General features: G+C 41.7%; 1 protein-coding gene across 2 annotated transcripts in view; it reads left to right on the top strand.

The window, feature by feature from the left end:
- LOC129699218 (carcinoembryonic antigen-related cell adhesion molecule 1-like) overlaps nt 1-15,419 on the top strand; it is a 41,658-nt gene that overhangs the window by 21,446 nt on the left and 4,793 nt on the right. For both annotated transcript variants that reach the window (XM_055638845.1, XM_055638838.1), the window contains exons 3-5: nt 9,483-9,821; nt 10,355-10,633; nt 10,718-10,876. In XM_055638845.1, the coding sequence (XP_055494820.1) occupies nt 9,483-9,821; nt 10,355-10,633; nt 10,718-10,876 (777 nt within the window). The remainder of the gene's footprint in view (nt 1-9,482; nt 9,822-10,354; nt 10,634-10,717; nt 10,877-15,419) is intronic.

The following is a 15,419-nucleotide window of genomic DNA, read 5'->3' as shown; positions in this document are numbered from 1 at the left end:
CTGAGTCAGTATCCCGTACCTGCCTTCTCTCCATACCCTCTGATCCCCTTAGCCACAAGGGCCACATCTAACTCCCTCTTAAATATAGCCAATGAACTGGCCTCAACTACCCTCTGTGGCAGAGAGTTCCAGAGATTCACCCACTCTCTGTGTGAAAAAAGTTGTTCTCATCTCGGTTTTAAAGGATTTCCCCCTTATCCTTAAGCTGTGACCCCTTGTCCTGGACTTCCCCAACATCGGGAACAATCTTCCTGCATCAAGCCTGTCCAACCCCTTAAGAATTTTGTAAGTTTCTATAAGATACCCTCTCAATCTCCTAAATTCTAGAGAGTATAAACCAAGTCTATCCAGTCTTTCTTCATAAGACAGTCCTGACATCTCAGGAATCAGTCTGGTGAACCTTCTCTGCACTCCCTCTATGGCAATAATGTCCTTCCTCAGATTTGGAGACCAAAACTGTACGCAATACTCCAGGTGTGGTCTCACCAAGACCCTGTACAACGGCAGTAGAACCTCCCTGCTTCTATCCTTTTGCTATGAAAGCTAACATACCATTCGCTTTCTTCACTGCCTGCTGCACCTGCATGTCTACTTTCAATGACTGGTGTACCATGACACCCAGGTCTCGCTGCATCTCCCCTTTTCCTAATCGGCCACCATTTAGATAATAGTCTGCTTTCCTGTTTTTGCCACCAAAATGGATAACCTCACATTTATCCACATTATACTGCATCTGTCAAACATTTGCCCACTCACCCAGCCTATCCAAGTCACCTTGCAGTCTCCTAGCATCCTCCTCACAGCTAACCCTGCCCCCCAGCTTCGTGTCATCTGCAAACTTGGAGATATTGCCTTCAATTCCCTCATCCAGATCGTTAATATATATTGTAAATAGCTGGGGTCCCAGCACTGAACCTTGCGGTACCCCACTAGTCACTGCCCGCCATTGTGAAAAGGACCCGTTTACTCCTACTCTTTGCTTCCTGTTTGCCAGCCAGTTCTCTATCCACATCAATACTGAACCCCCAATACCGTGTGCTTTAAGTTTATATACTAATCTCTTATGTGGGACCTTGTCGAAAGCCTTCTGGAAGTCTAGCTACACCACATCCACCTACAGCCCTATCTACAGCCCTATCCAGCTACACCCCTATCCACGCTACTAATTACATCCTCGAAAAATTCTATAAGATTCATCAAACATGATTTACCTTTCGTAAATCCATGCTGACTTTGTCCAATGATTTCACCACTTTCCAAATGTGCTGCTATCCCATCTTTAATAACTGACTCTAGCAGTTTCCCCACTACCGACGTTAGACTAACTGGTCTGTAATTCCCCGTTTTCTCTCTCCCTCCCTTCTTAAAAAGTGGGGTTACGTTTGCTACCCGCCAATCCTCAGGAACTACTCCAGAATCTAAAGAGTTTTGAAAGATTATTACTAATGCATCCACTATTTCTGGAGCTACTTCCTTAAGTATTCTGGGATGCAGCCTATCTGGCCCTGGGGATCCATTCAATTTACCCAACACCACTTCCCAACTAACCTGGATTTCACTCAATTCCTCCAACTCCTTTGACCCGCGGTCCCCTGCTATTTCCGGCAGATTATTTATGTCATCCTTAGTGAAGACGGAACCAAAGTAGTTATTCAATTGGTCTGCCATATCCTTGTTCCCCATGATCAACTCACCTGTTTCTGACTGCAAGGGACCTACATTTGTTTTAACTAATCTCTTTCTTTTCACATATCTATAAAAACTTTTGCAGTCAGTTTTTATGTTCCCTGCCAGTTTTCTTTCATAATCTATTTTTCTTTTCCTAATTAAGCCCTGTGTCCTCCTCTGCTGGTCTCTGAATTTCTCCCAGTCTTCTGGTATGCTGCTTTTTATGGCTAATTTGTACGCATCATCCTTCGCTTTGATACTATCCCTGATTTCCCTTGTTATCCACGGATGCACTACCTTCCCTGATTTATTCTTTTGCCAAACTGGGGTGAACAATTTTTGTAGTTCATCCATGCAGTCTTTAAATGTCTTCCATTGCATATCCACCATCAACCCTTTTAGAATTAATTGCCAGTCAATCTTGGCCAATTCACGTCTCATACCCCCAAAGTTACCTTTCTTTAAGTTCAGAACCATTGTTTCTGAATTAACAATGTCACTCTCCATCCTAATGAAGAACTCAACCATATTATGGTCACTCTTGCCCAAGGGGGCACGTACAACAAGACTGCTAACTAACCCTTCCTCATTACTCAAAACCCAGTCTAAAATAGCCTGCTCTCTCGTTGGTTCCTCTACATGTTGATTTAGATAATAACTATCCCACATACATTCCAATATATCCATAGCTTTCTGTAACAAAGAATTCCACTGATTCATCACCCTCTGACTAAACAAAGTCCTCCTCATCTCCTTCCAAAAAGAACACCTTCTAATTCTGAGGCTATGACCTCTGGTCCTAGACTCTCCCACTAGTGGAAAAATCCTCTCCACATCCACTCTATCCAAGCCTTTCACTATTCTATACATTACAATGAGGTCCCCCCTCAATCTTCTCAACTCCAGCGAGTACAGGCCCAGTGCCGTCAAACACTCGGCATATGTTAACCTACTCATTCCTGGGATCATTTTTGTAAACCTCCTTTGGACCCTCTCCAGAGCCAGCACAACTTTCCTCAGATATGGTACCCAAAATTGCTCACAGTATTCTAAATGCGGCCTGACCAGCGCCTTAAAGAGCTTCAGCATTACATCACTGTTTTTGTATACAAGCCCTTTTGAAATAAATGTTAGCATTGTGTTTGATGATAAGACTTTATTGCCAATTATACCTAGCTAGGTGTGGTGAAATTATTTTTTTTGCATACAATGTGCACAAAAGAGTCGCCATAAAGGCGCCAATAAAATTACAGAAGGCACTCATCCTCTTATCTTTTCTTTGCCCCCACCCCCCAAACCCTCACCACCAAGTCCCCCTTAGCTCTCTGCGGTCCCCCCAGGCCAGGTCCACCTTACCTCTCACCAGCCCCCCCATGCCGGGTTGGTATAGCTGTGCTCATGTCCAGAGTGACAATTATATGGGCACCCACCAATGGGTGAATGCCACTACTCAACGTGTAGAGTCCGCTCTTCAGTCTTCTTAAACCTTTGGCCGTAGCAAAAGTGATCTTGCGTCACGTCTGTATGATAACAATCGTCTTCCAAATAAAAATGTTTACTTCCATACCAACCAAACCATGACTTGCAATGTGAATTTATCAACCATTTCGGGAAGTTTATTGGAAAAAATTCAAAGTAATACAAACTTTGGTAATAAATAAGTTGCAAAAACTTTTGGTCAATAGTGCAGGTCAAGCTGAGGAAAATAATTGGTTGTGATTTGCAGAGCAATATTGAACTCCATGTCCATTGTTCCCTGAAGGTGACAACACGCATTGACAGATTAGTAAAGAATGGAATGCTTGCTTTCATAGATCAGGTCATGGAGTATAAGTGTCAGGAAGTCATGATGCAACTTTATATGACTTTGGTTAGGCTGCTTTTGAAGGATTGTGTGCAGCCCCATTACAGGAAGGATGTGGAGGCTGGGAGTGGAGGAGAGCCAGGCGGCAGCAGTGGAAATCGCTAGCGAAATGTGAAAATTGTCGGCGTTTTTGGAGGAGAGCCGGGCGGCAGCAGCCGTTATGGTGGCTGGCCAGCAGGAGGCGGAAAAATGAGTGAGTGGGGGAGAAAGGATTTTATTAAAAATGTGTACAGAAAAATGTCTAAATGTAATGAGGAGTGGATTAGTGAATATAAAAGTGAAAATCGCTAACGAAATGGAAACAATCTCGGAGTTTTTGCATGTGGTTTTGTCGGACCAAGGAATCAAAGGCCAAATCTGACACCCACAAACACACACACACGCACGCACATGCGCGCGCGCGCACACACACACACACACACACACACACACACACACACACACACACACACACACACACACACACACACACACACACACACACACACACACACACACACACACACACACACACACACACAGAGTTTTAAAAGTATATAGATAGATAGATCACACAAAGTGCTGGAGTAACTCAGCTGACTGAATCCGTGTGAGGAAGGGTTCCAATGTCACCTATCCATGTTCTCTAGAGATCCTTACTGCAGCATTTTTAGACCTTTTGCCAATTAACCATGATCAGCAGTCATCGGCAATAACTGACACCACTCCCTCCTCTATGGTCTATGAGGTTTTACTGTGAACAAACCACAGCGGGGGTGTCATCACTGTTAGGGAAGTATGCCCCCTCCTCCACAAAAGGTTGGTTACCTCGTTCCACAGTTCACAATGATGTATCCCTCTTGGGATCACACCATCCCTAGCCAGAAACCTATCCCAATGGCAAAAATGGTAAGATGAGGAGTAAAAGGTTTAGAATGGTTCTGAAGGATTTCTTTTCACCCTGAAGATGTTTCAATCTGTAACACAATGCCTTGGAGAGTGGTAGAAACGGGCACTCTCACCTGGGGCTACAACAAGCCGACATTGTTGGAGTACCATTATCTTTTCCCAGACATTTAGGGATGGACAATAAATGCTGGTCTTGTGAATGATGCCCATATCCTATTTAAAAATAAACAAAGAAATACAGTAGAAGCTTTACACATTTCTCTCCACTCCATTGTCATAAAACAATACTTCACTTGCAAAATAAATAATTGGATTAGCAGCATGGCGGGTTATATCATGGCTTTGGTTTAGAAAGAAAGATGGTCTCCTCAAAAGTGCTAATCAAGCAAATCTTGCAGCAGATTGCAGATAGATTCACACTGCTTGCACGCACTAGTGGTTTGGGTTACTGATCAGGAACAAATGTCTGACCTGATGAATGATTCTGGAGAGAACACGACTGGAGAAAAGCTGTCCCTGTTCTGCCTTCGACACAATAGTCAATGCAGTGAATCGTGGTGGAGAGCCTCAGTGCCGTGCATGTTAATTCCATCTGCCATACTGTAGCACAATCGATGTTTAAAGCTTAAACTCTTGGCTGACAACTACACTGTATCCTGTGTCGGATTGAATGGGCTGGGGGATGGACTTTAGTTTAGTTTAGTCTAGTTTAGATTAGAGACACAGTGAAGAAACAGGCCCTTCGGCCCACTGAGTCCATGCAGACCAGCGATTCCTGTACACTAGCACTCATAAGGACACAGACACACACTCGGGACAATTTTACCGAGACAATTAACCTACAAACCTGCATGTCTTTGGAGTGTGGGAGGAAACCGGAGCTCCCGAAGAAAACCCACGCAGCACAGGGGGAGAACGTACAATCTCCATAGGCACCCTGACATTAGGTATGTTACAAAACCTACCTGAATCGTCATTGGGAATCTGCCCTCAGCCATGGCCGCGATTTTGGCGCTGTTTGGAGGGGGCGGGTTTAAAACGCGATTTTTACTAGGCTGTACTAATCGCACATGTTCAGCCTAGTAAATCATTAACGAAAAATCGCTGCAAGACCCGGTCGCAAAAGGTATTATTAGTTTTATAGGCCTCGATAATATAGTTCTAATAGTTTTAAAATTACTGTTTCATTCCGCAACCTCTCGCAGCCCCAGGGTTTTATAAAGCAAACAATTAAAGGTATGTACCTTATTTTTACATTAAATGAGGCATATATATAACCCTATATATCAAGTTATCTATAACGAATAGTTCATTTTGGGCTTTTTATATCCCGCAGTATTTTTCTCGGCATTTGAGGGCACTAATCCAGCGCTATGTCAACGTTCTAAACCAGCGCGTTCCACATGAACCCACTAGAAAGCCGATTTAAATGGGCATTTATTTACAGCAATTGAACACTAAATTCCTTCCATTTGGCCTATAAATTAATGTAAATTAGATATAAAAATCATGTTATATTGTGAATTATTTGTGAATAATCTTTGGACACTTAGGCTATTTAAAAATGTTAATCTTTCCTTAAGAAATGGGCTTTTGATTATCCAAGATCACAGCTTTTTTGTAATGTCCATTGAAAATCAATAGGGAACAAGATGCTAATTTCCGAGTATGAAAATGGTCATAACTTTTTTAATACTTGAGATATGAAAGTGAATTTGGTGTCAAATTAAACTTATTGTTATGCTTTATCTGATGGGATAAATTGCAGACTTGATTTTTTAAATCTCAAAATTTTGTAACATTGCTACTGACATCGTAGTCAGGATCGAACCGGGTCTCTTGCTCTGTGAGGGCAGCAACTCTACCACTGCACCACTGTGTATGTGGGCTGAAGTCTCTCAATGTTTTCAGACCACATGGTTTAATCACTATGGTGTGTAATAAGAAGAAAACTGCGACTCCATGGGTCATATTTGAAGTGGCCATCTTGGATATCATGGGACACAAGAGATTTGATGGAACAGAGATTACCAGAAAGGAGATCACTGGAGATATATTAATATACTGCTGCTGTTATTTTGTTCCCTCACTCCCACTCCTCCTTACACATTTTGTCATCTGCAGTTCCTTGTTCCTCATTACATATTTTGTCACTGGCCTACTATGTTACTCAAGCTTTTTGTTGTCTTTGGTTTAAACCTGCATCTGCAGTTCTGGCAGTATCTGCAGTTCCTCCTTACATATTTTGTCTGCACCACTGCAAAATCCCCTCAAGGTATGCCTACTTTAAAGAAGTTCTCCTCCTCTCTCCGATGAGAGTTCTGGAACTCTCTCTCTTGCTGTACCCCCTCTGTGATTCCTCCTTCTCCCCAGCTCTACGCCTAAGTACTGTCTATATCTCTCATTCCCCTTTCCCCTGACTCAGTCTGAAGAAGGGTCTCAACCCGAAACGTCACCTAATCCTTCTCTCCAGAGATACTGCCTGACCCGCTTAGTTACGCGATTAGGATTAGGAAAAGGGGAGATGCAACGAGACCTAGGTGTCATGGTACATCAGTCATTGAAAGTAGGCAGTGAAGAAAGCGAATGGTATGTTAGCATTCATAGCAAAAGGATTTGAGTACAGGAGCAGGAAGGTTCTACTGCAGTTGTACAGGGTCTTGGTGAGACCACACCTGGAGTATTGCGTACAGTTTTGGTCTCCTAATCTGAGGAAGGACATTCTTGCCATAGAGGGAGTACAGAGAAGGTTCACCAGACTGACTCCTGGGATGCCAGGACTTTCATATGAAGAAAGACTGGATAGACTCGGCTTGTACGGATTGTAGAATTTAGAAGATTTAGGGGGGATCTTATAGAAACTTACAAAATTCTTAAGGGGTTGGACAAGCTAGATGCAAGAAGATTGTTCCTGGTGTTGGGGAAGTCCAGAACAAGGGGTCACAGTTTAAGGATAAAGGGGAAATCTTTTAGGACTGAGATGAGAAAAACATTTTTCACACAGAGAGTGGTGAATCTCTGGAATTCTCTGCCACAAAAAGTAGTTGAGGCCAGTTCATTGGCTATATTTAAGAGGGAGTTAGATGTGGCCCTTGTGGCTAAAGGGATCAGGGGGTGTGGAGAGAAGGCAGGTACAGGATACTGAGTTGGATGATCGGCCATGATTATATTGAATGGCGGTGCAGGCTCAAAGGGCCGAAAGGCCTAATCCTGCACCTTTTTTCTATGTTTGTACTCCAGATTTTTGTGTTTGTCCTCAATTCTGCACATACAGTATATGCCGAACCCCTGGGAAAATTACATATTTCTTATTTAACTGTAGCTTTTTCTCATATGTTTACACAAGCCCCTCTTCCTCCACATTGATTGAGCCTCAGTTGCTGTTCTGTGCTGGCACGCTGTATGAGAGTGAGCTCGCAGGAGGAGCTCACCCTCATGCAGCGTGCCCTATCGCTGACACAATTTTCAAAATAATTCAAATCACTCCTTTAAAAAAAATAGCTTCCTTTGAAATTTCTCAGAAAACTACTCACGGACTCTTGCCTGAGTATATTTTATATTTGAAACTTTAAGCCATCTGCTGCTGAGATGGTCAATTTTAACCAAGCATATCCCACAGAGCTACTATTATTGATTGTTCCATGACATTAACAGACTCATTTTGATAAATCATTTTAACCAAACCAACAAGTATTAAGAGTTAAAGCGGAAATTCCAATATTACTAAGCTCGGTATTTTTTGAAGACGTGACTTCATAGGAAGTGCCAGTGAAGTGTGCTGATGTGGATGTTGAGGAAGTGTATTTTTATTGAAACATTTGTAAGCTTGTTACTTTAGCTGCACCGTGGTAAAGAGCACAATGACAGTGAAGGTTTCAAGATGCTTGTTAACTACTTGGCTTTGTATTGTTTCGGGTAAGTAATAGAGACCGCAAAGGATTGCATTAATGGGAGATATTCAAACTGGAAAAGAGTCAGAAGTAATATTATTTAACAGATTGTGTGTTTAATTGAACAGGGAGCCCGCAACATTGCAATTTGAAGTTGGTGCCTATATAATCACAAATATAAAGTTTATTTCAGGACTGTCTTTATAAACATAGGATGGCACAGTGGCGCAGTGGTAGAGTTGCTGCCTTACAGCACCTGGGATCCGGGTTCCATCGTGACTAAGGGTGCATGCCTATACGGAATTTGTATGTTCTCCCCATGATCTGCATGGATTTTCTCCCACACTCCAAAGACGTACAGGTTTGTAGGCAAATTGGCTTGGTATAAATGTAAATTATCCCGAGGACAGGTAGGATAGTGTTTGTTTGCAGGGATCGCTGGTCGGCAGGTTAGTTAAGCCAGTAAATATCCTTTATAATGTTGGATTAGTGTATGCAGATGGTCGGAGGGGTGTCGGTGGACTGAGGGCCTGTTTCCGTGCCATATCCCTCTATAACTGATTCTCTCTCCAAAACAGATGTGGCCATTTTATAATAATAGTATAATTAATTTCTTCATCATTCACAATGAGAATACGCTTGATTTGGAGGTGGTAACAGTAAATTACCATTGTATTTAAAATAGAACTGGTAAAACTGCCATTCTACAATTATTTATTTCAGTTTAACTTTAATGACAATTAATTAATATTTTTTATACTTCATATGTGGCATTCAGTCCTTGTCCTTATACTTCAATCCGAGCGCAGGATTGAACTCGTCTCTCTCATGCTATTAGTTGCATCACTGTGCCCTTATACTTCACAGTGGCTTCATTTTCTTGTTGAAGTGAAGGGCAACATAAGATAATGAGATTGGATTTCACTGGGATATATTATATATCAATAAAGCTATCTAAATTGTTGAACATGAAAATACAACCCTGAAAAAGTATTTCAGTTGAATACTTTGTCTATATTTAGTATCATTTGAATATAAATGAGCAGATTTAGTATTTATGGACTGGCCGGCATTTGTTAAATATAGTTATTTAAAATGTAAGGAAATTATTTACATCTTATGGAGATGTGCTCTTGAGAAATCTAACTCCTATCTCTGGCTGACTCTTGCAGTTTCTATCCATCAAGCACAGCAAAACAAGGTGAAAGGTTCAGTTGGGAGAAGTGCAATGCTCCCATGTTATTCTCATTTCCTCGAAGAATATGACACCAGCTTCAGATGGCTTAAGAATAATTCGTCATTAATGGCAGGAATCATTGGTAAATCTAAAATCAGTGTTCTGGATGAATCTTTTCGAAATAGGATTCAAATGCCAGCAAATTCTTCAACTGGGAATCTCTCACTCATGATCACCCATCTGAGGGTAGAAGATCTTGGGATGTACCAATGTGAAGCCAGTAGCAAGAACCAAAGCATCAGATATGAAGAGATTTTTCTTTATGTTACTGAAGGTAAGGTTACAATGATTCAAATTAAACCATTTAAAAAGTTTTCAATATACATTTTATTTTACTTAGCTGAAGCAAATGTATGAATGTAATAGAGATTTAACATTTCCCAGTGATTAAAGCAAAATTATTTCCTTACAAAATTATTTTAAATGATAAACTTTTGATGGGTGAGTTTTGCATCTCTTATGCTGTAATGCTGAATCGGCAACATTGTTGTAGATAATTTATGTGACGTCTTGATTAATCTTTGCGCCAATAATATTAAGGGGATGTGGTATACAATGAGAGAAATACTCCATTCAGAAAAATTGGAAAACAATTTTATACATGCATGGAAAATGTGATAAAATTTATTTGGGAATTTGGTGATCTCATTTAGCCCCAGAAACAAAAAAACAAATTAAAAAAAAAAATACTGCTTTGTTTGTGGACAAGAACAAGAAGAAACATAGAGCTGTTTACAATCCATTGCTTGTGTTTCAATATTCCAATTAATGCCACATTTTGAAAAATAACCTTACCTCTTTCTACAGATGGCGTCTCAAAGCCCATCATTAGGCTTCTTCCAGGTCAAAACGTTACCGAACAAAGTACAGTCACACTGAAATGTGCAGTCACCAGTGGTTCTTTACCTATCACATATATGTGGTACAGAAAGACCAGCAAAACAGAAAAAGCCAAGAAAATAAACCATTATCTACAAACATTGGTGCTCAATCCCAGCAGGAAAGAAGATAATGGCCTATTCTTCTGTAAAGTCAGCAACAAATTCAGTACAGAGAAGAGCGGTCTGATGGAGATTCCACTTTCTGGTAACTGCCCTGCTATTGTTATTTACTGACGTATCTTCTAGATAAATTCCACATAGAGTTATTTGGTTGGCATTCTTTCCACAGCTTCTGGCATACCTTCAATGGAAACCACTCTCACTGTTCCAAATGGCCGCAGTGCATCCAGGATCCCATGGGTGATGATCAGCATCAGTTCAGCTTTGGTGTTATTCATTGTTGGTGTCATTTTGACAGCTATATGGATGGTTAAGAAAAGGTTGAAAGGTAACAATTGTTTTTGTCTTTTTTACAAGAATGGTTCAATTAATAAATGGTGCATATAATATTATCTCCTGTTTATACGTTATAGGTAACTATAACCTATGATTATCACAGAATATGTATTTTTATTGGAGATTGACAGATTCTTGATTAGTAAGATTGCCAAAGGTTATAGGTTGATGGCAATGGGGTTGAGAGGGAAAGATAAATCAGCCATGATTGAATGGCGGTGTAAACTCTTTGGGACGAATGGCCTACTTCTGCACCTTTGACATGAATTTATTATGAATGAAATTAACATGTCTAATTCAATTTGCCTTCAGAACAAAATTATTTCTGGATTAAGCATGTGATTTTCTGAGTATTTATTAATATTTGCCCAGCATGACTACACATAAAAATTAAATTCTGAAGAAACAAGATTCACTGGAAGATGCAGGAAATTTGTGGTAGCTCACGCAACATTATCAATATTTCAGGTTGTTCACCTATAATCAGAACTCCAGCCAAATGGTCATCAACCTAAAACATTACTATTGCTTTTTCCGAAAGATGCTGCCTGATCTACCAGCATCTTCTGTTTTTTAAATTTAATTTACTGTAAAGCATTTTAGGATTGAAAGATGCCATATTTAGGCAATTGTAGTTAGGTTTAAAGACACAGCGCATAAACAGGCCCTTCAGCCCACTGAGTCCGTGCCGACCAGCGATCCCCGTACATTAGCATTATCTTACATGCTAGGGACAAATCTGTGGAGCGTAGGAGGAGATCAGAGCAACCCACGCAGTCATGGCAGTGTTTCCACTTTGAAAGAAATTACCCAAAATTCTGGAAATTCTGGTTGGCGTCAGGTAATTTTAGGGAAATGGAATAATTTTGGGATATTTTTGCACCTGGCCCGCAAAGGGGTGTGAAGGTAATACACACAGCACTGCTGGTTTGGCGCTCAAAGGTTTAAACAATGCGCTGTCAGTTTAACGTGTGGGAATTTAAAAAAAGAGCTGTCAACTGCAGCGCCATGGGTGCTAAATACAGTGCTTCCGGTTGCAGCACTATGGCCTTTAAACATGGCCACAGGGCTATGGATCACTGACTGTACGGGAAAATTTTCGTATAACAATGAGTCTTTGGAATTCTCTTTCTGAGTGGAAGTTGAGCCTTTGATTATTTTTCAGGTAGTGGTAGAATTCTGGATAAGTCTTATGGTGGAAGGTTTCCAGTGTGTGGTGGGATTGCAGCAGGGCTGCCAACTCTCACGCTTTGAGCGTGACACTCACGCATTTCAGCCAATTCTCACTCCCTCATGCTGAAGACAGAATTCTCACGCTGTCTTCAGTCCCTGCACAGCAAAGATCATATAGCGGAGCTATAGGATCTTTGCTGCTCAGTTTGTCTCTTTGCGCCGCATGACAGTGATCTGCACGGATTGGGGAAGCGCGTCGGTCCCGGGCAGCGGATGTCAGCGCTTTTGTGCGCCGTCTGCGAGCGCTGCGCTTCTGGCTGCCGCGGCAACCTCGCTCCCTCCCTCCCTCCTGCCCTACAACTCACAAGGCAGCGCCAACTCCGCCAATCCACGCTACACCGTGCCCGCCAGATTGGGTGGCCGGGGAAAGAGAGGGAGGGGAGAAAGAGAGAGAGAAAGAAAAAAAGGGAGGGATGGCGGCAAAGAGAGACTGGGGGAGGGAATGTAGAAAGGGATTGAAGGAAGGGAAGGAGAAAGAGGAGAAAGAGGAAGCGTGAGGAAAAAGAGGGAGGGTGAGGAAAGAGAGGGAGGGTGAGGAAAGAGAGGGAGGGGAGGAGGGAGGGAGAGAGGAGGAACGAAGGGGAGGAAAGAGGGAGGGAGGGGGAGGATGGAGGTGGGGGGAAGGAAAGGTGTGTGTGTGTGCCTGTTTTCCTGTGTGTGTCTCCTTGTGTGTGTGTGTGTGTGTGTGTGTGTGTGTGTGTGCGTGTCTCTGTGTGTGTGTGGGTGTGTATGTGTGTGTGTATCCCTGTGTGTGTGTGTGTGTGTGTGTGTGTGTATATGTGCACGTGTGTGTGTGTGTGTGTCCATGTGTGTGTGTGTCTCCCCGTGTGTGTGTGTGTGTGTGGCCCTGTGTGTGTGTGTGTATCCATTTGTGTGTGTGTGTCTCCCCGTATGTGTGTCTGTCTGTCTCCCTGTGTGTGTGTGTGTCTGTCTCCGTGTGTGTGTGTGTGTGTGTGTGTGTCTTCCTTTGTGTATGTGTCTCCCTGTGCGTCTGTTGTCACATCCTGGCCTTAGACAGGGCTGCCAACTCTCATGCTTTGAGGCCCCTCCCAATCCCCCATCCCCACGACTAGAGAAAGATGGAAGAGTGTTTTAAATAATTTGAGTAAAGCCAAGTGATGATGACGGATGTTTAAAATTGTGTTACACTTTTAGATCCTATTGTATGTTGTCATTAAACAGTTGGTTTTAAAATACATATTAAGAAATAAAGAATCAAGACTACAATCATCAAATACACTAAGACTAAAAAAGTTTTTTTCTAGCCTTCCTCATTGCAAAATCATCCAGAAGTTCACCAAGATCTATTTGTCTAAGTTTGTCACTCTCAATGCACAGAATGCTCAGTGCAGATAACCTCTCTTGAGGCATTGTGGACCTTAATTCATTTTTAATTCTTTTGAGTCTTGAAAAAGACGTCTCTCCCGAGCAGCTAGTGACCATTAAGCTAAGAAACAGCTGCAGATTGCTTCCATATTAGGGAAGGCCATCTGAATTGTTTCCTTATATATAATTTGATAACGGTCTGTATGAATCTTCTGTAGGCCTATGGCTTTGTCTCACGTACGAGTGAAAGTGCAAAAGTTCACCAGTAAGTTTCAGGTCAACATTTTCTGGGTATGCTTCCATCAACAGTTCAACACCTTGCTGAATTTCTTGCTTAGATGCGGTCAGATTAGCAAGAAAGGAAAACATTTGTGCAACATCACTGTACACAGTACCTCTTCTTCTTAAATTGGTTTCAAGTGCATCTAATATAGGAATAAAGGATTTTATCCTAAACTTATCTCTTGAAGAGAGTTTATCTAAAGCATCAGGAACAGGTGCACTTCCATAATTTCCTTGCCATTTCCTTACTATTTGTCCCCCTGTGACAGTTCTGTAGTTAACATCTGGCAAGGTGCTCAAGCTCATCAAAATCTCCTCTAATTTTGCTTATGAAATCCTGAAGCGAACTGTCCAAACTTGCACAAGTACTCAATAACAGTTTTGATTTCTGAATGGCTTTGTTGACCTTGTGAAAATAACCTAGCACACGGGTCCAAAAATGCAGCATAAACACACATTCCAGTTCTTCCATTTTCTGCAAAAGATTGTTAGCTTGAAGCCTGGTATCACCCTTCACATTAACATCAGAGTACAAATGACCGAGGGCATCAGTGATAGCTCTGTAACTTTCCAAAATAGCTTCTGTGGCTTTTGCATGTGCCTTCCACCTAGTGTCTTCTTCTTCTTGCGTATGGAGTGCACATCCTAAAGGACAACTTGTTCTATTTGATCTTATTTGATTGTGCAAGCCAGGTTGATTGCATTCGTCGAAACAGGGCGGACCACATGAAGGTTGCAATCTCCCACCCCCACATAGTGTCTGACAAATATTTAGGCACTTTTGACTGATGTTGCAAAAATGATTTTAGAACTGCCCATCTCTTTGTGGAGGATGAAAAGAAGGTATAAATTTCATTGATAATTCCAAAACAGTTCGCGGCATCGGCAGTAATTTTTGCTGCATACCCTTGTACCTACCAGCCATGTTGACAGCATTGTCATAAAACTGCCCTCGGCATTTTCTAAAGTCAATTTCAAGCTCAGTAGTGAGATAGTTAAACACTAAATCAGCCATGCTTTTTCCTTAGTGGTCTTTTATCTCAAGGAAACCTTTTTTGCTCTGTATAATATTTGGGAAATATTTCTTAAAGAATTGTTCCTTATTGACAATTATATTGCAAAATCTGAATCAAATCTGCTTCCAAAAACTGTTTACAAAACGAGTATGCTTTTTCCTATCGTTATGCTACAAATAAGCTTAGTTTTATTATTAACATGACAGTGGCAGCCACAGTACTACACAGTAGGTTTCTAGCAACGATTATCAGCTCTACCCATAGCACTGCTCCTTGCCAACTTCCAAATTCAAATATCTTTGCACTTACCTACTTACCCCTGAGTTTTGACTTTTGAAGCCTGCAAGTATCCAAAGTTCACTGCACCCGCCATCGCTGCTTACTGGAGCATGTGTAAAAGTTTGCCGGACCCCAGTGCCACCAGATTGACACCGATGTGCAGCCGAACGTGGCCGATGAGATAAGGGGCAGGAAAGCTACACTTTTATTTATTTATTTATTGCCAGCACTAGTGTCGAGTTATCGGCTTAAAACAGTATTATTCTGAAATGGAGGGCAAGGAAAATTACTGAAGGGTTGTTTAGAGACTACAGTGCGTTGTGACAGCACATGAAAGAAAGTCCTATGACAGTGTCAATACACCTTGGCCAGAGACCCCCTAGACTTTGAGGCCCTGGG

This window comes from Leucoraja erinacea, chromosome 1 (genome assembly GCF_028641065.1).
Source record: "Leucoraja erinacea ecotype New England chromosome 1, Leri_hhj_1, whole genome shotgun sequence".
Taxonomy (NCBI): Eukaryota; Metazoa; Chordata; class Chondrichthyes; order Rajiformes; family Rajidae; genus Leucoraja; species Leucoraja erinaceus.
The sequence above is the reverse complement of the archived record's forward strand: the minus strand, read 5'-3'. Positions and strand labels throughout refer to the sequence as shown.